This window comes from Thalassophryne amazonica, chromosome 8 (assembly GCF_902500255.1).
Source record: "Thalassophryne amazonica chromosome 8, fThaAma1.1, whole genome shotgun sequence".
NCBI lineage: Eukaryota > Metazoa > Chordata > Actinopteri > Batrachoidiformes > Batrachoididae > Thalassophryne > Thalassophryne amazonica.
The window spans coordinates 90,970,772-90,998,522 of record NC_047110.1 but is presented as its reverse complement, the minus strand read 5'-3'; the positions used below and the strand labels follow the sequence as shown (position 1 = coordinate 90,998,522).

At 41.3% G+C, this 27,751-nt stretch overlaps 1 protein-coding gene and 1 long non-coding RNA gene across 3 annotated transcripts in view; one reads left to right on the top strand and one right to left on the bottom strand.

The window, feature by feature from the left end:
* The first annotated feature begins 2,557 nt into the window (after window positions 1-2,557).
* The window catches only part of si:ch211-212o1.2 (uncharacterized protein LOC492735 homolog), a 177,123-nt gene continuing 151,929 nt past the window's right edge, over window positions 2,558-27,751 (top strand). For both annotated transcript variants that reach the window (XM_034176971.1, XM_034176970.1), the window contains exon 1: window positions 2,558-2,920. In XM_034176971.1, coding sequence (XP_034032862.1) covers window positions 2,761-2,920 — 160 coding nt within the window. In that variant the 5' untranslated portion in view covers window positions 2,558-2,760. The remainder of the gene's footprint in view (window positions 2,921-27,751) is intronic.
* Window positions 10,979-25,810, bottom strand: LOC117516083. The gene is made up of 3 exons (XR_004562298.1): window positions 25,799-25,810; window positions 15,842-15,843; window positions 10,979-11,063 (listed from the first exon to the last, which is right to left on the bottom strand). It is a non-coding gene; the product is annotated as an uncharacterized LOC117516083 (long non-coding RNA).

The window sequence follows — 27,751 nt, the reverse complement described above, 5'->3', positions numbered from 1 at the left end:
CCGGAGCACCTGGAGGAAACCCACACAAACACGGGGAGAACATGCAAACTCCACACAGAAAGGCCACAGGCGGGAATGGAACCCATGATTTTCTTGCTGTGATGCAACAGTGCTAACCACTAAGCCAGGGTGCTGCCCCTGTGTTGAACAACAACTTTGAATTATGCTTGGTTTTTTGGTTTTTTTTTTATCAATTCAGAGTAATAGGCCCACGCTGTAGCCAGTAGTGCATACTTTGAGTCTAAAATAACATCATGCCACACCTTATGCTTGAGGCCACATGGTATGGTATGATTTTATTTCTCAGGGACAGTGCACAATAATACATTGACCTAAAAAACAGGAAAGATGCATTGTGCCAAGTTATAGCAAAAATACTAATTTCCACCTGTAGTCCCTGGACAGGTTGATGTCTAACTGTGAGTGACAGAGTTTGTAAGTGAAAAGAAAATCCATTTAGCACAAAGACTATTCATACTGTAAACATATCATACCTCGCCCCTCAAATATACCATTCATAAAAACTTTCAACATTTTATCAGTTCACAGACATATACAAAAGATACCACTTTGTTCACACTTACACTCATCATATATACGAGGTGTATTAGATAATAAACCGACCCTTTTATTATTTTTTTAACTATATGGATTTGAATGACGTGGGATTACACCAATCATGCTTGAACCCTCGTGCACATGCGTGAGTTTTTTCACGCGTCGGTGACGTCATTTCCCTGTGGGCAGGCCTTGAGTGAGATGTGGTTCAGCCCTCTCGGCTGAATTCCTTTGTTTCACACGCTGCTCGAGACGGCGTGCGTTGCTTTATCAACATTTTATCTGGACCTGTGAGGAATATCTGAGTGGACACTATTCGAGAAATTAAGCTGGTTTTCGGTGAAAAGTTTAACGGATGATGAGAGATTATGGGGTGTTTCTGTTGGTGTAAGGACTTCCCACGGAGCGGGACGTCGTGCAGCGCTTCCAGGCGCCGTCGTCGGACTGTTTCGACCTGAAAACATCCTAATTTAAGGCTTAATTCACCCAGGACGTCGTGAGAGAACAGAGAAGATTCAGAAGAGGCCGGCATGAGGACTTTATGCGGACATTCCACTGTTTAAGGACATTTTTTAATGAAAGACGTGCGCGCAAATTCGCTGAGTGGTTTCCGTGACGACTCGGCGAATCTGTGTGCGCCGCGACAGGAAAAACACCTCCGTGTTGAAAACCATTTGTAAAATTCAGGCGGCTTTTGATGGCTTTCAACAAGTGAGTAACTGAGAAATTGTTTAACAGCTTGGGCATGTTCCAACTTGCCCGTTAAGGTTTCCAACGGAGGTGTTTTTCCTGTCACGACCCCCCGCGGTCGGGTCCGGCCCGACATGCGACTCTGCCCGCACGTTCTTTCATTACAAAATGTCCGTTAACAATGGAATGTCCGAATAAACTCCTCATGCCGACTTCTTCTGAAAGTTCTCTGACGACTTACTGGGTCAACAGAGCCTGAAATGTGGAAGTTTTCAACTTGCAACGGCGAGACGCTGCCGCCTCGAAGCGCAGATCACCGCCAGGCGCCGTGGGCCGTCCTTACGGCAACACTACCAGACCAAAATCTCTCATCAGCCGTTAAAATTTTTACCGAAAACCAGCTGAATTTATTGAATGGTGTCCACTCAGTTGTGCCTTACAGTTTTGAAAAAATTTTGATCAAACAAAGCAGCAGTCTCTGAGCCATCCCAAAACAATGAAAAAATCGACGAGAGGATGGGCAACTCCTCACTCAAAGACTGCCCACAGGCGAATGACGTAACCGACAGGCGTGAAAAAACTCTTGCATGCCCACGAGGGTTCAGCATGTCTGACGTGATTCAAATCCATATGGTTCTTGAAAAAAATAATAAGGTCGGATACTTTTCTAATAGACCTCGTATATATATATATATATATATATATATATATAGTATATATATATATATATTATATATATATATATAGTCACACTTTTCAAAAATCTTCACGCTATACTCTCACACATAGGCACATACGTACATCATATATACAAATCATACTTTTCAGACACCTGCACTCTGTGCTCTCACATGCACACACTCTCATACACATACATTCATCAGTGGTGGGTGCAAACTTGCTTTGATAAAAGCCATTACATAAGTAATCATTGAACCAAGGCAACAGTGTTTTGGGGACATGTGGCCCTTTTTTAATTTATTTATTTTTATTTGCATCTGAATCATTACCTTACGGTACCAAACTTATTTTTAGGCCAACAGATATTTTTTTTTAAACTTTATTATTTTATTACATGCAGTAATTCAAAAATAAATAAAGAAAAAATCCATGTTTACATAATCGGTTTACATGCGCACATTTGGTTACAGCGCCTCCTTGCTGTAGTAAAACAAACAAACAAACAAAAACAATAAGCAGCAATTCATTTTTAGTTAGTTTCACGTTTACTCTTATGCTTCTGATATACTTTATTGTAGCAACGGTTTGTGGTTTGTGAGCGTACAGTATCGAAAATTTTTGGTGCTGCTCCTCGTGTGTTTCCGGGTGGCACGAGGCTGCTCCGGTGCATCTTCTTCTCCTCCTCCAGCAGCAGCAGCAGCCTTAGTGTTTTTAGCCTCCAACCTTCATCTCCTCCTCAGCGCAACAGCCAGCGGAGACCCGGACGTGCACGCTGCTGACGGATGTGCGACAGCTGAAAGTCAGAAGCCGGGGGCATCAGGGCGGCCAATTATGGCGGCGTCCCTTCTTTCCGAGACTGACATCAGGCACCGGTCCATGGCGGAGGAGGATCCGAACGGCAACGAGCACGGGGCGGCTGCCCGCAGCGCGGCACCTCGGTGGGGACCGCAACACGCCGGGGCTCGGCAGCTAGCCAGGCTCTACTCGCCTGGTAAGGAGTTGCTTATGTTATTAATTCTCAGTGATGACGGAGGCATCAGGCCCAAATATAACTGCGACATACAGTGGATAAATGAAGCCTTTATTTCACGGCACACCGTGGCTAAATGAAGATTCGTGGCACAGAGTGGATAAGTGAAGCTTTGCATTAAATGGCACACATATTGGAGAAATGAAGTTGTGAAAACACGCACAACACGCACGCCTAAATGAAACTTTGAATTAACTGGCACACACAATGGAAAAATGAAGCGTTGAATCAAATTGCTCACACTGGATAAATCAAGCTTTGAGTTAATTAACACGCACAGCGCCTAAATTAAACTTTGAATTAACTGGCACACACAGTGGATAAATGAAGCTTTGAATCAAATGGCCCACACTGGATAAATGAAGCTTTGAGTTAAATAACGCATGGTGACTAAATGAAGCTGTGAATTCACAGCACGCACACCGGCTAAATGAAGCTTTTGAATTCCTACACGGGCTAAATAAAGGTTTTAAATCTCCACACAGGGGCAAAATTAAGCTTTTAATTAACACAGAGGAGCTAAATCATCTTTTGGCTGCTCCCGTTAGGAGTCGCCACAGCAGATCAATCGTTTCCATTAGAGCCTGACCGATATATATCGGCCGGCCGATATTATTGGCCGATATAAGCCCTTTTCAAAGTACTCACTATCGGCCAAAGTTTTGCCAATAGAACACCGATAATTTCTCATAAACAGAACAGTTACTGAAATGTTTGTCAGCAATGTAAAATGTCCTTGCACCGTTTGTCCAGTAGATGGAGCTCTGACTCCATTCAACTGAGAGCTGCTTACACCCCTGCTTAAATGTGTTAATCACCGGCCCCCGTAGTTCGCCGTCACACTGCACTGATCAGCTGACAAAAGCATACAAGTAAGTTTATAAGGATGTTGTTTGTAATCACTTTGCGATTACATTCACCCCACATTTCTCCCGTTTCATTTCAACTCAGTTTGATTAACTCAGTTTATGTAGTAATGTGTCAAATTGCTTCATTGCATCGGTCACACTTTTTATTAAGCCCACGTTGTGTAGACCTTATATCTAGCATGAAAAACTTTCGTTTACTGCTAAGAGGTTGAAACATTCAGATTCACTGGTCATCCGGAAGGGTTCCAGGAATTACTGCCGTTCGCCCTTAACCTTCTGGGGCCGATGCCATCGTATACGATGGCTGGGACCAAGCTTTACTAAATTGTAAATAACTTTTTAATGATATGAGATAGAAACTTACTCTTTTTTTTTTTTGCTGAAAAGTTAACTCCGCTGACTTTCAATCCACCGTCAGTCATCTTGATACTCCTCATAGAAGATGTTGACGTGCGCAATGTAAGTGTCCAATCGGAATTGGTTCTTCATCACATGGTTTTCCAAAATCCAATCGTAGGACAGATTTATCTCACATGATATGGCAAAGATCGTTTTCAGGAGTGATATCTTACTAGTTGGCCCATTTGCATAGCCCCCTAACTGCTCCAATTGCATTTTTTGAACTTTAAAATTCTTCTCTGTTATAAAGTTAATCAATATGAGGACAAAGCTTCAGCTTTTAGCTCATACCTTTTTTGTTAAGGGTCCAAAAAAAGAACATTTTATTCATTTAAAAAAAAATAAGAATAATATCGGCTGATTTATCGGCTATTGGCAAATCAGCCGATTTATTGATTATCGGCATTTTTTTTTTCATCCAAATATCGTTATCGGCATCGGCCTAAAAAAAATCCATATAGGTCGGGCTCTAGTTTCCATCTCACCCTGTCCTCTGTATCTTCCTCTGTCACACCAACCATCTGCATGTCCTCCCTCAGCACATCCATAAACCTCCTCTTTTGCCCCCCCCCCCCCCCCCCCCCCTCTTCTTCTCCTGCCTGGTAGCGCCATCCTCAGCATCATTCTCCTTATATACCCTGGGTCCTTCCTCTGCACATGTCCACACCATCTCAATCTCGCCTTTCTGACTTTGTCTACAAACTGTCCCACCTGAGCTGTCCCTCTGATATGTTTATTCCTAATCCTGTCCGTTCTTATCACTCCCAAAGAGAATCACAACATCTTCAGCTCCGCCACCTCCAGCTCTGCCTCCTGTCTTTTTGTTAGTGCCACCGTCTCTAAACCGTACAACATAGGTGGTCTTGTTACTGTCTTGTAAACTTTCCCCTTCACTCTTGCAGATACTCTTTGGTCACAGATCACTCCTGCCACCTTTCTCCACCTCTCTACCGCACTCTCCGTTATTTTGGACAGTTGACCCCAAGTATTTAAACTTAATTATTTTCACAACTTCTACTCCTTGTAACTGCACAGTTCCACTTGGCTCCCTCTCATTCACGCACATGTACTCAGTCTTGCTCCCACTGACTTTCATTCCCCTGCACTCCAGAGCATATCTCCACCTCAGATCACAATGGCATTTGCAAATATCATAGTCCATGGAGACTCCTGCCTGATTTCATCAGTCAACCTGTTCATCACTATTGCAAACAAAAAACTACTCAGAGCTGATCCTTTGTATAATCCCACCTCCACCTTGAATGAGTGTTATTCCTACTGCGCATGTCACTGCTTGTCACACTATCCTTGTCCATGTCTTGCACTACCCTCACATACTTCTCTGCCACTACAGACTCCCTCATGCAATACCACAAATCTTCTCTTGGCACCCTGTCATAAGTGTTCTCTAAATTCATAAACACACAATGTAACTGCTTCTGGCCTTCTCTATACTTCTCCATCAGTATTATCTGAGCAAACATTACATCTGTACTGCTCTTCCTCTGTATGAAACAGGAGCTAAATGAAGCTTGTAATTCACAACAAACTGAATTACTAAATGAAACTTCGAACTAAATGGCACATGCATTGGCTTCATGAAGCTTATGAATCCCTACCAAATGGCAACCTGACACCTTGTGCAAAAGTGCAGTTCCTTGACTGGCTTCATGAGGTGGGCACCAAAACAGACCACTTTCCCAGAGGACTCTGGGTTAAAATGTACAATTTTAGAGCACAAATAAACATGCTTACAGCCGTGTACAACAAAACAGTTTTTGTCTTTATAGGTGGTTTCCTCTAGGGATGGGGCGAACATCCGTCTAGTCGTCTATTTTTTATTAGTCAACTAGCCGAAAGCCATTTATTAAGTTAATTTATTTAATAAAGAATAGACCTACTGAAGCTGCCACCAATCACTTCACTCAATGAAGAAAGTGTGTGAACTTTGGTAGGTGAATTAGTCAGCTCAAACAGGTAGTCTATGCCTAGTAAATGAATGCAGGTATTGTTTTCATGCTAATGTTTTTGTATTTTTGATTTTGTGCTTATATTTGTTTAAAATAAATGTCACATTTGAGTTTCACCATGAAGATTTGAAATTGGTTTAATTTATTCATTGTCAAATTTAGACACAGATCGACTAGTCAATTGGGTGGGGGGTGGGGGGTGGGAGGGTTGGGCTGCAGCTATCGATTATTTTACTAATCAAGTATTCTATCGATTATTCTGGCGATTAATCGAGTAATCGGATAAAAAGTACTTAAGCGTTTTTAAACATCAATAGTCCAGGGCTCTCCCTAAGCAATGGCACAATGCCACTGCGCCAAAGTGTTGACATTTTGTTGAAATGGCGATGGGATGTGGCTTTCTGTTTTGTTTTCTCCAACTTGTAAAATGTAACCATTTTTAAGTTTTTAATAAAGGTTGATGGACTGGTCCCTGATTATTTTTTTATTTTTTATTTTTTTTATATTCCTCTTTCTCTGCAATTCAGCAGATGTATTTCAGCTGGAGGTTGAACATGCAAGCCTCAGTCAGTTTTTTTTTTTAATTATTATTTTATTTAAGTTACTGTGTTTGTGAAGTGTTGTGTGTTGCCCAAAAAAGCAAAAATTAAAAAGTCAAACACTCAGTGTGAGTCTGAGGAAAACACAGAAGAAAGAGTGGACTTCTGCTGTTTGTCAATGTAGCCGGGGACAGAGCTGTGACTCGCCTGGTCTGAGAGCCCCTCACACTGGGTAGAGAGACAGCAGCTGGCCACCGGGTCCGTGTGTTTTTTTTAAAAATACACAAACACACTGCTTCACTTTAAATGCACAGTAAGTCTATTTCAGATGATCAGCATGGACCATCTTTCTCTTAAAATTCTTTATTTTACTCTCTGTGTCACGTTGGAAAGCGGTAGCTATCGTTGCTATTTGATTAGCTGTTATGCTCCAGTCTTCTTCTGTTGTTTTTTCCTGCGGCCGTTGCAGCACCACACACAGGCCTTGCATATGTACTACAACGTTAAACAAAGCTTCGAGGCACAGAATTTGCCTCAACATTTTTTGTAATCGAATTATTCGAGTTACTCGATTAATCATTTCAGCCCTATGGGGGGGAGAGCTTATTTTGGGTCTGTGCCTTTCTCTACCCCTGACGAAGGCAGCATCTGCATTTGGTGCCCGGGCGCTGGACTGTGGCTGCCCAATGCTCCTCGTGGTTGGATTGTTTTTAACTGTAATTAGGATAGGTTAAATGCAGAGGACAGAGTTCGCTGTATGCATGTACAATGACAATAAAGGCCCTTCTTCAAACATGTGCTGCCCACAATGTAACCCAGATAGGGGCTTCATTTCTGCTGTTTAGGATATCTATAGAAAACCAGTGGATAATATCATGCAGGTTTTGTCCAGTATATACAATCTATGAGCTCCACACACGGGCTAAATGAAGCTTTTAACCCTTGATGTGAAATGAAGCTTTTAATTTACATACATTTATTTGAGTGCACACACTTAAACACATTTTTTTTTCTTCAACAAAGGTCCAACATGTATTTATGCAGGTAACTTGCAGGTTTGTATGCGACTTTTATTTAGTGGTTTCATTAGATGATGAAAAATAATTGGTTCCTTGCCTGATCATATTTGAAATAAGAAGCCAGGAGGCTTTTCAAAAGTCAAGTTTAGTAAGGATGACGGGTAATTCAAACTCTGTTAACAGTTTAGTGCAGCTGTCCTGCCATATTTACAGACACACTATTTAATAACAGCATTATAATTTGTTTTGCTGTCTACAGCAAAATCATATTCACGTTGTGGTTTGTGAATTTTAAAGGTTGTTTGGACCTTTTGCTGTGACCAGAGATGGTGTAGGTCAGGTTTGGAAGCATCAGTGGTGCTCCATCCACCACAGGGTGGAACTGTTTTAGGTGCATGGAGACCACACAGGTACATCTTTATCTCCCAAGAGTAATCACAACATGGCCAGTGTCAAACCTCATGCTTCCTTCATGATGCATGTAATGCACTGTTCATTGGCCAAAAATACATTCCATTGGTATCGGTGATGCATTTAAAGCCAGTTCAACTCAGTTAGACGATGAAGATGCACACATAGTGTTAAAGCTACAGTTGACAACCTGTTGCCTTAAGTACAGTATTACAGCAGTGTTGTGGCTTGTTGAAGGAGGTCTCATGTCAACTTTTTCTGTTTGTCTTGAGTTTACCCAGGATATGCTCTATTTAATGTATTTATTTTTGAAATTTCTAGAGCTATAAGGTGTATTGCAGCAAAACAAAGAACCATTCTGATGTTGCCAACCGAATGGTCCCCCCCCCCCCCAAAAAAAAAATCAGTCCGCCCTGCCTTCATTGCGCATGCGTCATTAGCCAAGGTTTACTGATTATCACCTCATTTCTGCTTAAAACTGTACTCCAGTCATCATCTATCTCAGCGACAGACATCTGAAGCTTTTGCACAACAATCATTTCCACATAAATTGAGCATTATTTCATCATAAAAGACGGAGGAAATGATCAGAGCACCACAGCTACATGAGCTGCTAGCTGATAGGTTCACTACATGTCGGACATTTCATAGCGTCACCAAGTATCGCCTTGTTTCTGCTTTAAACGGCCTTGTTACTAAATCAAGCTTATTTCGTGGCTTTCAGCTTGCAACTAATCATTGCATTATGAGTAATGATAAAACACTGAGTGCACACACTTAAAAATATTTTTTTTCTTCAACAATGGAGCCCCTTGAAATACCACTCACTTGTTGCTCAGTGTGCACAGAAAGGTCCAACTTGTATTTATGCAGGTAAGTTGCAGATTTGTATGCAACTTTTATTTAGTGGTTTCATTAGATGATGAAAAATGAGGGAACGATCAGAGCGCCGCTGATACGTTCACTGTGCGTCTGTTATTTCAAAGTGTCACCAAGTATTGCCTTGTTTCTGCTTTAAACGGTCTTGTTTCTGCTTTAAATTTACTTTAGAATGATCTCGTCATTTGATGGTTAATAATCCCATTAATCCATTTGATCTCTTTGGGCGAAGAGACTCTGTCTCAGAGCTCCAAAATGATGCATGCGCAGTGGAGACCAATTTTTAGGGGTGGACCGTTCGGTCTGCAACACCGGGCCACAATGTGGCACAGATAAAGTTGTTAATAGGGCTGCAGCAATCGATTATTTTAGTAATCGAGTATTCTATCGATTATTCTGGTGATTAATTGAGTAATCGGATAAAAAGTACTTCTGCGCTTTTAAACATCAAGAGTCCAGGGCTCTTCTTAAGCAATGTCACTGTGCCAAAGTCTTGACATTTTGCTGAAATGGCGATGGGATGTGGTTTTGTTGTTTTTTTTTTTTTTTTTTTTTTTTTTTTTTTTTCCCCCCCAACTTGTAAAATTTAACCATTTTGTTTTTGTTTTTTTTTTGTTGTTGTTGTTTTTTTATTTATTATTTTTAAAGGTTGATGGACTGGGTCCCTACGTGATTTTTTAATTTTTTTTTTTTACCAACAAGTTGCTGGAATTTGTTGCTCTTGACACCATACTAACTCACCGGCAATATCACCCAAGTCATCCAGAGGCATAGAGTTTTAACTTATGGTTAAAATTTACCAAAACTAATTTTGGATATTATTTAAATTAATCTCACTTCTGAAGTTTTATAAAGTAAAAACATCAGCTATATTATGTTTTGGTTTTAATGTATTGCACTAATTTTTAAGGTTTTAGTGTGGACGTGGTGTGTCCAGGTGCATTTTGGGTAATCTCAGTACAGTCATGACAGGAGAAATGCATTTGAGACGCTCTGATCAAGCTCCACACGGACAACAGCATTAAACTCTTTGTATATTGTGCCTAAAACTCTCGTGAGAATATATTCTCTGGGTTTATAGACATTGTTATTATTGTCCATCCATCCATCCATTTTCTTCCGCTTTATCCGGAGTCGGGTCACGGGGGCAGCAGCTCAAGCAAAGCCGCCCAGACCTCCCGATCCACACACACCTCCCCCAGCTCCTCCGGAGGAACCCCAAGGTGTTCCCAAGCCAGCCGAGAGTTATAGTCCCTCCAGTGTGTCCTGGGTCTTCCCCGGGGCCACCTCCCAATGGGACATGCCCGGAACACCTCTCCAGCAAGGCGTCCAGGGGGCTTTTTTAACATATGAATAAAATTTTACAGAAGCACCTTTTATATGTAAATACCAATGTCACGTCACATTAACGTGTTGGTTTTTACATAGAATGAGTGACTTATCCAGTCAGTGTTAGCAGAGGCTCATATACCCTTAATCCCTTTGGCATCTGTCTGTGTTTGTTACAAAACTTCAGAATTAGTGCATTTAAAATTAAAACGTGTGTTATATTTTTACGTTGTACAGATGACAGAACTGACATTAATGGAGTTTATTTTTTTTCAAAACCATAAGTCAAAACTGCTTTATTTTCCAAGACCTCTGCCTCACGGTGGCACAGTTGTATCCTGTTAAGGAATAATGGCTTGTTTTGAGTGTGTAGAGTTGAGCGTAGCTCCTCTCAGCTGCTTCACTGCTGCAAAATATGTAGTAAACAGGAGCTTCCAGCAGTGGGCAGGGCGCACAAAGACAGAAGTTGTTGTAAGTGTACCGGAGACAATACTGAAAGTTATAGGTTATTGGTTAGCTATAGCTTCCGATAAATTTTTAGCTGATTAGCTGTTATCGAAGCTAACTTTGTAGTTAGCTGTGCCCACCACTGAGTGAAACTAATGAAGTGATGGATGCACGCTGGCCCTGCACTCCAGGGCGCTGCACTTGTCTCACAATGCCCTGCCTGTGGCGCTAGTGACTGTATGCTCACCTCAATAATGGACTTTGTTTTTGATACTATTCTGGTTTTTAAGTTTCCTGTTTCTTCAGCTTGGTAAAACTTTGTGAAACTGTTATAATGGCCTAAGCAGTGGGTCACCCTCTCTGAGTCTGGTCTCCTTGAGCTTTCTTCCTCAACATCATTAGTATGAGTTTTTCCTTACCATTGTCACCTGTGTGGTGTGACCAGGAGTGACATGTTTAGCCGCATGTTCTCCTTGAATTGCTGGCTGTCTGAGTGGTGTCCAAAAAATGAGGTGGGCTTCATAGATAATTGGCAAAGCTTCTGGGGAAAACCTGGTCTTGTTAGGAGAGACGGCATCCATCCCACTTTGGATGGAGCAGCTCTCATTTCTAGAAATCTGGCCAATTTTCTTAAATCCTCCAAACCGTGACTATCCAGGGTTGGGACCAGGAAGCAGAGTTGTAGTCTTACACACCTCTCTGCAGTTTCTCTCCCCCTGCCATCCCCTCATTACCCCATCCCCGTAGAGACGGTGCCTGCTCCCAGACTACCAATAACCAGCAAAAATCTATTTAAGCATAAAAATTCAAAAAGAAAAAATAATATAGCACCTTCAACTGCACCACAGACTAAAACAGTTAAATGTGGTCTATTAAACATTAGGTCTCTCTCTTCTAAGTCCCTGTTGGTAAATTATATAATAATTGATCAACATATTGATTTATTCTGCCTTACAGAAACCTGGTTACAGCAGGATGAATATGTTAGTTTAAATGAGTCAACACCCCTGAGTCACACTAACTGTCAGAATGCTCGTAGCACGGGCCGGGGCGGAGGATTAGCAGCAATCTTCCATTCCAGCTTATTAATTAATCAAAAAACCCAGACAGAGCTTTAATTCATTTGAAAGCTTGACTCTTAGTCTTGTCCATCCTAATTGGAAGTCCCAAAAACCAGTTTTATTTGTTATTATCTATCGTCCACCTGGTCGTTACTGTGAGTTTCTCTGTGAATTTTCAGACCTTTTGTCTGACTTAGTGCTTAGCTCAGATAAGATAATTATAGTGGGCGATTTTTAACATCCACACAGATGCTGAGAATGACAGCCTTAACACTGCATTTAATCTATTATTAGACTCTATTGGCTTTGCTCAAAAAGTAAATGAGTCCACCCACCACTTTAATCATATCTTAGATCTTGTTCTGACTTATGGTATGGAAATAGAAGACTTAACAGTATTCCCTGAAAACTCCCTTCTGTCTGATCATTTCTTAATAACATTTACATTTACTCTGATGGACTACCCAGCAGTGGGGAATAAGTTTCATTACACTAGAAGTCTTTCAGAAAGCACTGTAACTAGGTTTAAGGATATGATTCCTTCTTTATGTTCTCTAATGCCATATACCAACACAGTGCAGAGTAGCTACCTAAACTCTGTAAGTGAGATAGAGTATCTCGTCAATAGTTTTACATCCTCATTGAAGACAACTTTGGATGCTGTAGCTCCTCTAAAAAAGAGAGCTTTAAATCAGAAGTGCCTGACTCCGTGGTATAACTCACAAACTCGTAGCTTAAAGCAGATAACCCGTAAGTTGGAGGGAAATGGTGTCTCACTAATTTAGAAGATCTTCACTTAGCCTGGAAAAAAGAGTCTGTTGCTCTATAAAAAGCCCTCCGTAAAGCTAGGACATCTTTGTTGGGTATTTTCTCCTCCAAACATTCTTAAAACCTTTGATAAGACAAACAGAGTCAAGAACCACCAGTGAGACAGAAAGTCAAATTTACGCGCGGAGTGCAGTCAGGCTATACACCAAAGCTACACTAAAGTCTGGCCTGCGCTTCGCTCTTTTTATTAGTGAATCCCTCATCACATAAACAAAAACTTGTCCTAAGGGTGGGGGAATGACGCAAGACAAGTTTCTTCCCGTAACATAAACACACACGTCAATAAGTGCAGCTGTAAGCAAAACAGTTTCTTTCTTTTACTCTTATCGTCGAAGGTCAGCACATCTCGTTCGCAGTTATCAGCTGTTCTGCATCTGCCTGGAACACTAAGCATCACATCACAATCAGAATAATAATAAGTACATCCAGCTTCTCATTCCCAGTTCAGATTGACCCCAGCATGCTAAAACAAGGTTGAATAACACATACATTCTCGGGGTTAGGTGCAAACAGCACAACACCGTTCTCATCAGAAAGAAGACAAAAGGTACAAATGTTTAACAGTGATAACATATATATATATATAAAATCCTTAACATTTCCCACCTGTTTATCACCTGTTAAACATACAGTAGGCATCACCCAGCTTAGTTAGTTAGTTTATTAACTTAATCTATTCTGTCCACGTTTTTATTAATTGAACACCACCAACAGATGGAAGATTTGAATCCAGCTGCTATTTGATCAACCAGTTTATACTCGTCAGGCACTCCTCTGGGGACTCCTATTGCGTCAATATATGTTGGATTTCCTACTCCTTTCCAATCTCCTTTTACTCTATGTCTGGCTATGCCTTTCTGCCAATCCTCAGGAATAAGAGAGGCTGCATATGTCGTAACGTCTTCAGGGGTCATGGGTAACAATAATATTAATGCACAATAACCTGACACATTTCGTGGCAGTCTGTCAAAGATTCTGTTATCACCACACCACCACCATACATCACTCCTACCGACTGGTATAAATGAACCGTTTTTCTGTATTATTCGACTACACCACTTGTCTTATTACTTTTTCAGCTAAAGCTTCATAGGCTAAGAGTGTGTTAACTCATCACGTCAACAGTTCAAGCTTGAACTGGAGTTGTGAGCTTTTCAATATCATCATAATTCTCAGTACAGTCATTACAGTTTTCTCCACTAAGGTCTGACTGTTTCAATGCTTGATATTTTGGCATAGTTTGGTGGAAGGCCAGATTACACTGTACAAATGTATTTGACACCATTTTGCCAACCATTGTTTTGATATAAGGGATCACACAACACATGCAAAGTCCAATCAGAATTAGGACTATAATAACTGGTGTCACCATTTTCAATAGTAACTGCCAACATGGTCCTGAAGTCAACCAGGACCAGGGATTCCACCAGTTCACGGCTAGGGTGTCTTTATGCATTGCATCACGAAGTTTATTCAGCTCTTCCAATGCGTCCTGCATATCCACTGAATGAATGGAGTCTGGGATGAAAGTACAGCATGTTGTGTTCAGCAGAACACAAACTCCTCCCTGTGAACCAGTAAGCAAGTCTAAAACCATGCGATTTTGCATCACCATGGTACGTAAAGCATCTATTTCAGTGTTTTGAGCTGCTACTATTTTTTTTTTGTTACATTCATGAACAGACCCAATCGATAATTCAGAGTTTCAATCATTAATGAATTTTTTTCCACTCCTATCCAGGGGAACAATGGATGTGCTATTTTATCTCCTACAGACCACAATTTTTTGGTCCTTTAGTACATCCGAGCCCCACGTGATTATGTGGTAACACATCTGGGTATATCAATCTCCTCCGTCTGGTGCTGCCATTCTTCTTTGTGGAATTCCTACCACATATGTATGGTCAGTCACCTGGGTAGGTGCACACACACCACCCCAATTTGGTGGGAGACTCATGTACAGTCTGGAACCACAAAGCCAATAGATGTCATCATACACCGGAGTACCATTTACAGGTGGTAGCAAAAACTTACTAACATAAGCACATGATTCATCCGTTCCCCATGGACAGGAGCCTGTATAATTACATCCCCCGTCCAATGTGATGAAGATAAGTACCATCCACATATTATGTTTTGGTTAGGCTTAAATTATTTGATAAAACATACGTTTGGGTACACAGACGTTTCTTAATTTTACCTACATTTTTATTCCCTGTCCCGTAAAAGCAAATTGGGAATGGCCGTTGTGATGACAATTTAACGTGATGATATTTTTGCATTTCCCTTCAGTCTAGTCAATGGAGCAGCACTTGGGCACGCTTGTACGTCCTCTGTTGAAATCCCTATCATATAAGTGGTTGCACTGAGGCAAGTGGTGTTACATCTTATCAGATTTGCTGAGAACTGCTGCCCCCGAAATACAGTTTGATTATGCATCCGTATGATAAGACATTCTGTCACCCTAGCAGGGTACGGTTTAGCCGTCAGAGCTGGGTGTGTTGAGGATATAGGTATTTGCGAACAAACATAACAATTAGTAACGTAATTCCATAGCCAATAAATTAACATATCTGTACCACATATTAGTATGGTATATATGAGGGTGTCCATCTGTCTCATTCACATTATGAATAAACCTCTTCTGACGTTGCTTGCGTTGTTCTCTGGCTCGGTCCACAGTGAGCTGCAATTCTTGGGTCAACCACCAGGCCAGGAATCCGAGGAGCACGAAACACACTAAGATCACAACGCAACCGGCTGCCCTACCAACAGTCCGGCAGCGGCGGCGCTGAGCACGCCGCTCCAGGGTCTGCTGTAGTTCAGTCATGATTGCTAGGATACAGTGTTCTTAACCACCTCACCTAATAGTGCAAGGATCTCCCTGCTTCACTGGCATTGAGACAATCTATTGCTAATTAAATAGACTCCCTTTGTAGCCAGACTTCCCCTTACACTGTGGAGGCCGCCAACACACGCTGTATCTTACAGTGATGTATCCACGTTGATCTCTCCGCTATCTTTACTGCAGTTGGTGTTGTTAACAGCACTTGGTATAGACCTTCCCAACGAGGACTGGACCAGTTCTTCCTCTTAATCACTCTGATGAACACCCAGTCTCCTGGCTAGACTACTGGAAGGCCGTCCTGTGGAAGATCAAAATTATTCGGCAGTAAATGTGTTTAAGTTATCTCTTTCTGTGTTAATGTCTTTTTCATAAAATTTGCTAATGTTTGTTCCTCATCTGCTGTTTTAGTATCCATGTCAAAATTGGTAGACGATATGGTCGTCCATAAAGTATCTCAAATGGTGTTAACCCTGATGGTGTTGGTGTTATTCTCATATACAATTTTACTAGGTCCAACATTCAATCCAGGTTCGTTTTGTCTCTTCTATACATTTCCTTAATCTTATTTTATTGTGCCCTTTGTCCTTTCCACTAATCCGGCACTGTGTGGATGATAAGCACAATGATTTTTGAGATTGACCTGTAGCGCTTCTCCTACGTATTGCACTATTGTATTAACAAAATGCGCTCCATTATCTGAATAGACTGTTTCTGGTATTCCAAATCATGGAATGATATCTTTGCACAATGCCTTAGCCACTGTAAGTGCATCTGCATGTTTTGTAGGGAACAATTCTACCCATTTTGAGAAGGCATCAATTATGACTAAACAAAATTCCTTCCCTTCATGTTTACTCAGCTGTATATAATCCATATGAATCACTTGAAAGGGATATTGTGGTGTTGGAAATTTGCCTCTTTGGGGTCTCAAATTGCCTGTGAGTTGTGTTTTGCACATGTCATGCATGCTCTACAATGCTGTTTTTGCATATGCATCGAACCCATAAAGACAAAAAATAGATTGCAATTGCGATATCATACCCCCTGATGAGACATGCGTCACGCCATGGCTCATAATAGCCCATTTAAACATATTTTTTGGCAATATGGGTTTCTTTTGTGGTCATATCCGGAGGGGTGTCATATAGGAGAAAAATAGAAAGAGCTGTTGCCGCCTTTGCGGTTTTGTCAGCAACGTCATTTCCTTTTGAAACACTGTCAGAGCCTTTGGTGTGAGCCGCACATTTGCATATAGCAATTTGGTTAGGCAATTTCACAGCTTTCAGTAGTGCAGTTAGGAGAGTGGCATGAGTCACTGGCTTTCCAGATGATGTCACCATTCCACGCTCTTCCCACAGTTTTGCAAACACATGCACTGTGCTAAAAGCGTACTGGCTGTCTGTATAAATTGTTACAGCCGTACCTTTAAACAGATAGCAAGCTGCAGTTAAAGCAACTAATTCAGCTGCTTGTGCTGAAAATGAGGATGGCAATGAAGCAGAATCCAATACTTCTGAATTTGTGACAACAGCATATCCAGATTGTGTTTGTCCATAAGCGTTTTTAGTGGAAGAACCATCCACATACACAATTGTACTGTTTGGAATGGGTGTGTCCTGGAGGTCTGGGCGTGCTTTCTTACAGACCGTAGCTACATCAAGACAATTGTGCGGCTCACCATCCTCAGGTAAAGGTATCAATGTGGATGGATTCAATGTTGTACAGCGCTCTACCGTAAGGTGTGGTTGTGATAATAGCAAGGACATACACGAAAGATGTCTTGCTGGGGACAAAAGGCTCATGTTTGTCTGCAACAGAAGTGCAGAGACTGCATGTGGAACTTTCAGTGTCAACTGATGGAATAGAACAACATTACTGCTACTTTGAACAGCCATAGAGGCTGCAACAACAGCCTGTACACATGGTGGTAGAGCACTTGCCACTGCATCCAATTTAGATGAGTAGTAGGCAACTGGCCTCAATTTTGAGCCATACACTTGAACCAAAACACTAGTCATGAACTTATTCTTACAATCAGCTGTTTGAATGAATGGTTTACTATAATCTGGTAGTGCCAAAACTGTGGATGACACTAATGTTTGTTTTACTTTTACAAAAGCTTCCTCAGCATCTTTGTTCCATTCCAACACGGTTGACATTGAAATATCATCCTTGTACATCAAATCAGAAAGTGGACTAGTCAATTCTGCATAGCAGGGAATCCATGCCCTGCAGTAATTAGTCAGTCCAAGAAATGACATCATCTGCTTTTTGGTTTGTGGTTTTGGAGCGTGTAAAATTGCTTCCTTCCTGTCAGACAGGATCGTGCGCCCTGTGGCTGATAATTCATGTCCTAAATATTTTACTTTATCCCTACACAACTGAACTTTGTTTTTACTCACTTTGTGGCCATTATCAAATAAGAAACATAATAATGCTACTGTGTCAGTTATGCAGTTTTCTCGTGTGTCAGAGGCAATCAAAATGTCATCAACATACACTAATAGTTGGCTATCTGCCGGTGGAACGAAATTAGCTAAACATGCTGACATGACTTGAGAATAAATAGTTGGGCTCTCTGCGTAACCCTGCGGTAATCTGGTAAATGTATATCGTCGTCCTTTAAAGGTAAAAGCAAACCAGAATTGACTATCTGGGTGTACTGGTACAGAAAAAAAAAAAAAAAAAAAAAATGCATTACTGATATCTATTACAGAAAAACAACTAGAATTTAATCTCAATGAGCTTAACAGTGTGTGCGGATCTGGTACACATGGAGCTCTTTTTACTACAGCAGCATTAACTGCCTGCAGATCTTGAATCATTCTCCACCCCACTGAGGGCGGAGCCTTTTTTTTACAGGAAATATGGGTGTGTTACATGGTGAATCTGGACATGGCACTATTACTCCTGCTGTTAACAAATCCTCTATTACTGGCCTGATTCCTTCAATTGCATCAGGTTTCAATGGATACTGTCTTACACATGGTCTGTATTCTGTTTTTGGTCTTATAACTACAGGTTGTGCATTTTTTATCAGTCCTACGTCTGAAGGACCTGTTGTCCACAATCCTGATGGTACAGAAGAGAAAGATCATCCTCTTCAGGACTCAACTGAAACACTCAGGATTGTGAAGTGGACACATCAATGTGTGTTCCAGCTGTCAGCACCAATGAGACATTAACTGGCACTTTATACAATTTAGTTGATGGACTGAACTCCGTTCCTGGTCCAACTCTGCTCCAATCAGTGGCTGACAAAGCTGTTATGACTGTCAGTCCCAATTCTTGCCATTCTGTCAAATATGGTTTACAAAGTGACACATGTAATGGCATACCTGTGAATCTCAATTTTAAAACATCTTCAGTGGCACCTGTTACTGTTATGACAGCTGTTGAGTTGCCATCATGAATCAATCGGTCATTGTCAGCTTCACAGGTGAAATATTTTTCAATTTGTTTTCATACACTGGTGTTCCTGGCAATATGCCACTATGGACTCTAAATACACTCTCAAATCTGCATCTAAACTCTATCCATGGCTCTCCTTCTTTCTGAGTTGTCCTGGTAATTTCAGTATAATTTATCTTTGGTCCTAACACACCTTTTGCCCGTGTAATCATAGCTTCCACTCTTGTTTCTAAGACTAGATCATCATGTGTCAGTGGTACGCCTTGTTGGTCTGCAGGATTCCAGTCTCCGCGTACCTGACTCCATTTAGGGCCACATGCTTTCATCCACACCTGTTGGACTTCAGGTCCACTAAGGTGGTAAGAACTTCTAATGTTTCCTATATCCTGCATAAATCCCTCAATATCGACATGTGGCGATGGTATCATGTCGACTGCTGCTTTGATATCATCAGCATTCCATGTTCGATATACGAGCATGGTTGATCGATATCCTGCTGTTCCTGCACGAGGATTTGGTACTTCTATCATAGGATAGGCACCTCCCTGGTCACTGTGTTCCACCATGGGAGGGGCTGTAGGCACTTTCGCTTGACTGCGTGTTTGTGGTTTTTCTGGTTTTTCTGGTTTTTCACTTTTTACCTTAGGTTTTACTGCCAAATCATACTGTGGTGGCGGTACATCGTCATCCTCTGGTAGAGGAGATAAGGGTGTTGTTGTCACCGACGATCCAGCCGGCGGTGGTTGCTGAGGCTGTTCTGGTTCTCTGTGCTGAATTATCACATCTTCTTCTGCCTTACCTACAACTTTCTTTTTCCTTACTTTCTCTAATTGTCGCTTCTCTGCTCCCTTCTGTCTGTTCTCTGCTTCCTCCTCCCAAAATGCCACTAAATCTGCCCCTACTTTCTGCATCTTTTTCTCATCACCTTTATGTTGCTGTTCTAACTCCTTCTTCAGCTTCTGTATACTGATCAGGTTCAGTCGTCCGTCAAAGTCATGTTTATTTATCCAGGTCTCCAATTTCTTTGTTGCTTTTGGATTTTTTGCTTCCATAAATTTCCAGTCGTCAGTTGATAAATTTTCCTTATTTATAGACGTCTTACCCCCCATTTTTATTATCCCTTGTTATAATTTGGACTTCAGACGGGGGCACACCTAGGGTGTTCTAAATCTGAAGTTTTCACACTTTCTTTGGACGTGACAATTAATTTGCCGTCGTGTGGTTGATTCCTTTCACCTCCCCGTAGGAAGCGGAATCACTTGCCTGCTGCTTCCACACGCACGGTTGTCACTAACGTTGTCCAAAGTATTACACTTTTACACAGTTATTTACACTTACACAATACACTATGTACACATAGAAACACTTTTAATAATCATACGCGTATTCTTATGCCAGGGGAGCTCGCCCTCCCGTGAAATTTAACTAATGTCCTGCATTAGGGGACTCCGCCGTCCCTGCCAGATTTAACTGCTTTTTTACAGTGCACGTATTTCTACACGGGATTTCCTTTACGTATTAAAACAGAGGAGTCCGCACCCTCCTTCCGGAATTTAACTACGTGCGTCCCTCGCAACCGTAGAGGAGTCCGCCCTCCTTACAGAGTTTAACTGCTTTGCATTAACAGACGATTCTGTATCATCGCTTGCGGAATTTAACTGTTTATGTGATCTGATCACCACTCACTCAGTACTATTTACAAAGAAATTCTACTCACTGACTCGACTTCCTGTCTGTCTTCTTCGGGAAAATCTCGTCAACCAGACGATGCCAACGGTGGTCGACAATTGCAGACACGATCAATCGATCGGACCTTGGCCAAGGATTTACGTCTGGACTTGACGACCTCCGCTGGACACCTCCGGTATTGTTGAGATCCCGGACGTAGCCCCCAGTCAATGTTGGGTATTTTCTCCTCCAAACATTCTTAAAACCTTTGATAAGACAAACAGAGTCAAGAACCACCAGTGAGACAGAAAGTCAAATTTTACGCGCGGAGTGCAGTCAGGCTATACACCAAAGCTACACTAAAGTCTGGCCTGCGCTTCGCTCTTTTTATTAGTGAATCCCTCATCACATAAACAAAAACACGTCAATAAGTGCAGCTGTAAGCAAAACAGTTTCTTTCTTTTACTCTTATCGTCGAAGGTCAGCACATCTCGTTCGCAGTTATCAGCTGTTCTGCATCTGCCTGGAACACTAAGCATCACATCACAATCAGAATAATAATAAGTACATCCAGCTTCTCATTCCCAGTTCAGATTGACCCCAGCATGCTAAAACAAGGTTGAATAACACATACATTCTCGGGGTTAGGTGCAAACAGCACAACACCGTTCTCATCAGAAAGAAGACAAAAGGTACAAATGTTTAACAGTGATATAACATATATATATATATATATATATATATATATATATATATATATATATATATATATATAAAATCCTTAACAATCTTTCTACTCATCACTAATTGAAGAAAATAAGAACAACCCCAGGTTTCTTTTCAGCACTGTAGCCAGGCTGACAAAGAGTCAGAGCTCTATTGAGCTGAGTATTCCATTAACTTTAACTAGTAATGACTTCATGACTTTCTTTGCTAACAAAATTTTAACTATTAGAGAAAAAATTACTCATAACCATCCCAAAGACGTATCGTTATCTTTGGCTACTTTCAGTGATGCCGGTATTTGGTTAGACTCTTTCTCTCCGATTGTTCTGTCTGAGTTATTTTCATTAGTTACTTCATCCAAACCATCAACATGTTTATTAGACCCCATTCCTACCAGGCTGCTCAAGGAAGCCCTACCATTATTTAATGCTTCGATCTTAAATATGATCAATCTATCTTTGTTAGTTGGCTATGTACCACAGGCTTTTAAGGTGGCAGTAATTAAACCATTACTTAAAAAGCCATCACTTGACCCAGCTATCTTAGCTAATTATAGGCCAATCTCCAACCTTCCTTTTCTCTCCAAAATTCTTGAAAGGGTAGTTGTAAAACAGCTAACTGATCATCTGCAGAGGAATGGTCTATTTGAAGAGTTTCAGTCAGGTTTTAGAATTCATCATAGTACAGAAACAGCATTAGTGAAGGTTACAAATGATCTTCTTATGGCCTCGGACAGTGGACTCATCTCTGTGCTTGTTCTGTTAGACCTCAGTGCTGCTTTTGATACTGTTGACCATAAAATTTTATTACAGAGATTAGAGCATGCCATAGGTATTAAAGGCACTGCGCTGCGGTGGTTTGAATCATATTTGTCTAATAGATTACAATTTGTTCATGTAAATGGGGAATCGTCTTCACAGACTAAAGTTAATTATGGAGTTCCACAAGGTTCTGTGCTAGGACCAATTTTATTCACTTTATACATGCTTCCCTTAGGCAGTATTATTAGACGGTATTGCTTAAATTTTCATTGTTACGCAGATGATACCCAGCTTTATCTATCCATGAAGCCAGAGGACACACACCAATTAGCTAAACTGCAGGATTGTCTTACAGACATAAAGACATGGATGACCTCTAATTTCCTGCTTTTAAACTCAGATAAAACTGAAGTTATTGTACTTGGCCCCACAAATCTTAGAAACATGGTGTCTAACCAGATCCTTACCCTGACCTATAGTAATACTGTGAGAAATCTTGGAGTCATTTTTGATCAGGATATGTCATTCAAAGCGCATATTAAACAAATATGTAGGACTGCTTTTTTGCATTTACGCAATATCTCTAAAATCAGAAAGGTCTTGTCTCAGAGTGATGCTGAAAAACTAATTCATGCATTTATTTCCTCTAGGCTGGACTATTGTAATTCATTATTATCAGGTTGTCCTAAAAGTTCCCTAAAAAGCCTTCAGTTAATTCAAAATGCTGCAGCTAGAGTACTGACGGGGACTAGAAGGAGAGAGCATATCTCACCCATATTGGCCTCTCTTCATTGGCTTCCTGTTAATTCTAGAATAGAATTTAAAATTCTTCTTCTTACTTATAAGGTTTTGAATAATCAGGTCCCATCTTATCTTAGGGACCTCGTAGTACCATATCACCCCAATAGAGCACTTCGCTCTCAGACTGCAGGCTTACTTGTAGTTCCTAGGGTTTGTAAGAGTAGAATGGGAGGCAGAGCCTTCAGCTTTCAGGCTCCTCTCCTGTGGAACCAGCTCCCAATTCAGATCAGGGAGACAGACACCCTCTCTACTTTTAAGATTAGGCTTAAAACTTTCCTTTTTGCTAAAGCTTATAGTTAGGGCTGGATCAGGTGACCCTGAACCATCCCTTAGTTATGCTGCTATAGACGTAGACTGCTGGGGGTTCCCATGATGCACTGTTTCTTTCTCTTTTTGCTCTGTATGCACCACTCTGCATTTAATCATTAGTGATCGATCTCTGCTCCCCTCCACAGCATGTCTTTTTCCTGGTTCTCTCCCTCAGCCCCAACCAGTCCCAGCAGAAGACTGCCCCTCCCTGAGCCTGGTTCTGCTGGAGGTTTCTTCCTGTTAAAAGGGAGTTTTTCCTTCCCACTGTAGCCAAGTGCTTGCTCACAGGGGGTCGTTTTGACCGTTGGGGTTTTACATAATTATTGTATGGCCTTGCCTTACAATATAAAGCGCCTTGGGGCGACTGTTTGTTGTGATTTGGCGCTATATAAAAAAAAAAATTGATTGAATTGATTGAATTGTGTGCTTGCTCAAGGGTGTTTGGTAGGGTTAGACCTTACTTGTGTGAAGTGCCTTGAGGCAGCTTTGTTGTGATTTGGCACATAATGCAAATAAAATGAATTGATCTGATCCAGAACGATAAACTCAAACACACCTTGATTTACTATTGATTTAAAATGCATGTGACACCCTGTACAAAAGCTGACAGATCTTTTACTCATAAAGCAATATCAAAACGTACTTGCATTTCTTTTGTTGTTCAGGATATACAGTCAAACTTAAACTGTTGTCACTGGATAGTTGCACTTACTGGACAAAAGCAAAAGTCCCAATGCTTTTGTATGGTTTTCCATATAATAAACACCGTATATAATGGATTTTGTATAATGGACTTTTGCTCACATCGGGCAAAATGTCCCATCTGATCGCTATGCATTTTCATTAAAAACCCCTCACATATACTGTCCAGAGCAGTCTGGACATGCCCAGTAACAGAGGTATGAAATGAAGTTCAGCACTGACATTCGCCAATTTGAGGAAAGTGGGTACCATATTTCCTTGTTTAAAAGACCGGCCATTTATTTTTTTCAAACTGTGCTCAAACCTGGTGCCTGAATGAGGCAGGGTGTAATTCAAGGCCGGCAATAATGAACAAAATGCCGCTTGTACTGTAATATGGTGTTATGTTTCACACACATCCCTGGATGTGGTGAACAAGAGACAACTGCTTTACATCAGAGCCCTCTGCATAGCTGCAAACACTCCCCAGAGCCTGATGTGCACCTGCTACGGAGACCTCAAAAGGCTGGGATTTGTCACTTTTACGTTTTCACATCTTCCTCTCCTGTTATATTTTAAAGGTTTTTTTTCAGTGCGCTAACCGATTACATTTAATTTATGGATCAAATACATTTGGCAGAAAAGTCCTCAAATATGACAAACTTTACAACACCAAATCAGAAAAAGATGCTCAAATGACCCAAAATTCATGGAGGAAAATTGTACATACATAATTCTATCATTGGTTTGGAGGTTGATGATTGTATATGGGAGTAGAGCACCTTGAGGGACAAATTTATCCAGAAAAAGCCGCTGTTCCTGTGGCAAGTTGCATAAACTTTAAAAGGGTCATGTGCACGTCAGCGTTATTGCATGGCCACAGACTTACGGAGTTGCAAAAGAATAAATCAGACTGAAGGATTTTAAGGTACCATTCTGCAGTGGACTTAGAAAAAACAGATTTTGTTAGTTTTATACATATAACGGATTTCGATTGTTACGGACAAAATTTGCTGGCCCACCTGAATCTATTATGTGTGAGTTTTACTGTATATAGCCAACCCTCTTTCTAATGAAGTTGATTACCTGTGCGACTGTTGACCCAATACTAAAATTGATATACAATGACTGTTTGATATACAAACACTATTTAGATGTGCCAAACCCTGAAGAAATTAGAAGCTTATGTGGCAGTGACTGGAGAAATTATGCATAGTGCAAGTTTTGAATTTTGCATCACCAGGCATAGCTTCATAGTGGCATGGAGCAGAGAAAAATTGTATTTCAACAAAACAGATCAAATCTAGGCTTGCATCTATGATGTCCATTCTTTCTAGGTGTAAAACTTGCAAAATCGACAGTAGATCAAATAGTTATTTCAGGGATGAGGACTTTCCGCGGATCTGGATTTTTCTGGGTTTCTGGGCCATTTCTGAGATCATTGTAAATCAATTGAGAAAATCTTTTTTTTTTTTGGGGGGGGGGGTGCGAGTTAAATCTTTCGTCATATGCATGCTGGCCCTGCACATAATAGCGCTGCCAAAACTTCAAGCTAAAACATGCAACGTCATTAGTTACTTTTTCTACAACAGTGAACTTTCATCCATTCAGAATCTCTGTAATAGAAAGTCACTGAAAGTACCCAGATGTGGACATTTTGAGTTTCTGCAAGTTTGGTCTGTCGAGCTGTGTCTTTAACATTGAGAGGGAGAGAGAGAGAGAGAGAGAGAGGGAGAGAGAGAGGGAGGGAGGGAGAGAGAGATTTAAGTGGACATGTTTGGAGTGGGAGGTGGATGTGGACAAAGACAAGACTCGGTGAATTTGTCCGCAAGGTTGAGCTCCCCTGTAAAGCCCTCTGCACGCTATGTTTGGATTTCATCAACAAAACCTTGGAAGAACACTGTAAGACGAAGAAACGTGTCATAAACAGATTAATCTTTCCTGGTCCAGAGCGCGGAAGAGGCACAGTGAGCCCCAAAGCCTTTGAAAAATTTGACCGAATGCCACTGAAAACCTCAATTTGTCCATATTTCGTTTTGCTGTCGTTCTTCAAGGTTCTTTATCATTTGCTTAGTTTTTGTCATGTTGGCGTTTAGTTTGACTTTGTTTGACCAGCTGAATGTTTTCATACAGTACAGAAGCTGTTTGTGAGCGCCACTGCCTTCATGTACCGTCATGGCGCTGTTGGCGCTCCAACGTGCACAGTGAAGGCAGGGCGGACAGATTTTGTAGGGGGACCTTTCAGTCAGCGACACTGACCCCAAGCCCGGATAAATGAGGACGGTTATAAGGAGGCAGAGCGTTAACTTTAAAGTTTGTCAAATCACAGCCACATGGGGTGTGCAGCCAGTACACTCTGACTGCCGGTCCCAAGCCTGGATAAATGAGTAGGGTTGCATCACGAAGGGCATTCGGCGTAAAACAAGTCAACCCGATCATGCAGACGAAAAATCTAATTTCCATACCGAATCGACGCACGGAATCGACGCTCCTCTTTCCATGACAAAAACTCCTGTAACAGTGGAATGTGCCGTTCATTTTCAAACTGGACGCTGTGTTTTATCCGGGACATCCTCAGACTAGCACAGGAATTGCGGAAGATGTGGACATCAGCACTTTGACGGCACATTGAGACAGACGTGCGGAGGAATTCCGCGCGTCGCGGTGGAGCCGCATGACGCAAAGCAACGCCGTGATGAAGCCTCACTGGACATGTTCTGGCATGTCCAGGCTCATCCACAATTTCTCGATTAGTCACACGACTGAAAACCCACCGACAGCCGTCTGAATGCCATCTCAAAGCCGTCCTGTGAGACCAACACGGAGGTGGTTTTGTGCCGCGCCATGAACGGCACGGTGGCGCATCCGTCCGCTTTTCTTTCCATGAAAAAAAAACTCCTGTAACAGTGGAATGTGCCGAAAAAGTACTGATGTCCACATCTCCTGCCATTTTTGTGTTAAGTCAGATGACGTCCCGGATCAACAAAGCCTTCACGTTGGAAATTATCTGGTTGTTTCAGCCTGTTGATCGGCGCGCGGTGCGCTCTCAGCAGCTGTGGGCGGTCGTTAAACAGGCTGGAGCACTCCTTAATCTGTGTAATCCCCATAAAATCGTCCCTCAAAGCCATTTGAGTTTTCCGAATGGTTACCACCTGGAGGTCTCTCACAGTTTCTGGAAAAAATTGATGCAGCAAAGCTCCAAATCGTTCAGACATTTATTCGCAATAAAAGTCCGACGAGAGGGGTGGACTACTGCTCACACAAAGCCTGCTCACAGGCGAATGACGCAACCGACAGACGTGAAAAAACTCACGCATGCGCATGAAGGTTCAAGCTTGGCTGATGCAATCACACGTGATTCAAATCCATATGGTTTTTGAAAAAATAAAAAGGTCGGATACTTTTCTAACAGACCTCGTGTGTGTGTGGAGCGAGAGAGAGAGAGAGAGATCAGTTCAAAGTAACAGCAGTGTGTTTATAAAAGATGAATAAAACTCAAAATCCTTATTTCCAAACATGCAAATGCAATGGGAACACTGTACATTCTATTGCAAATAAAAACCATAAGAAAAATGTATCTAAATTGTTATTACTTTACAGAAAGTGGAGAAAAATGAATATTAGGCTGTTCAAAAAAAAAAAAAAAATCAATTTGTTTCTTTTCTTTTCTGTGGAAAAACAGGTGTCAAACAGGCGACCCATATTTAAGGATAAAGTCAGCAAATGTTGTCCATGCTGGTTGTAGCACATTTCTCTCTGAAAATCTGAGTAAAATGGGTCATTCCAGACAATGTTCAGAAGAACAGTGTACTTTGATTTAAAAGTTTATTGGGGAG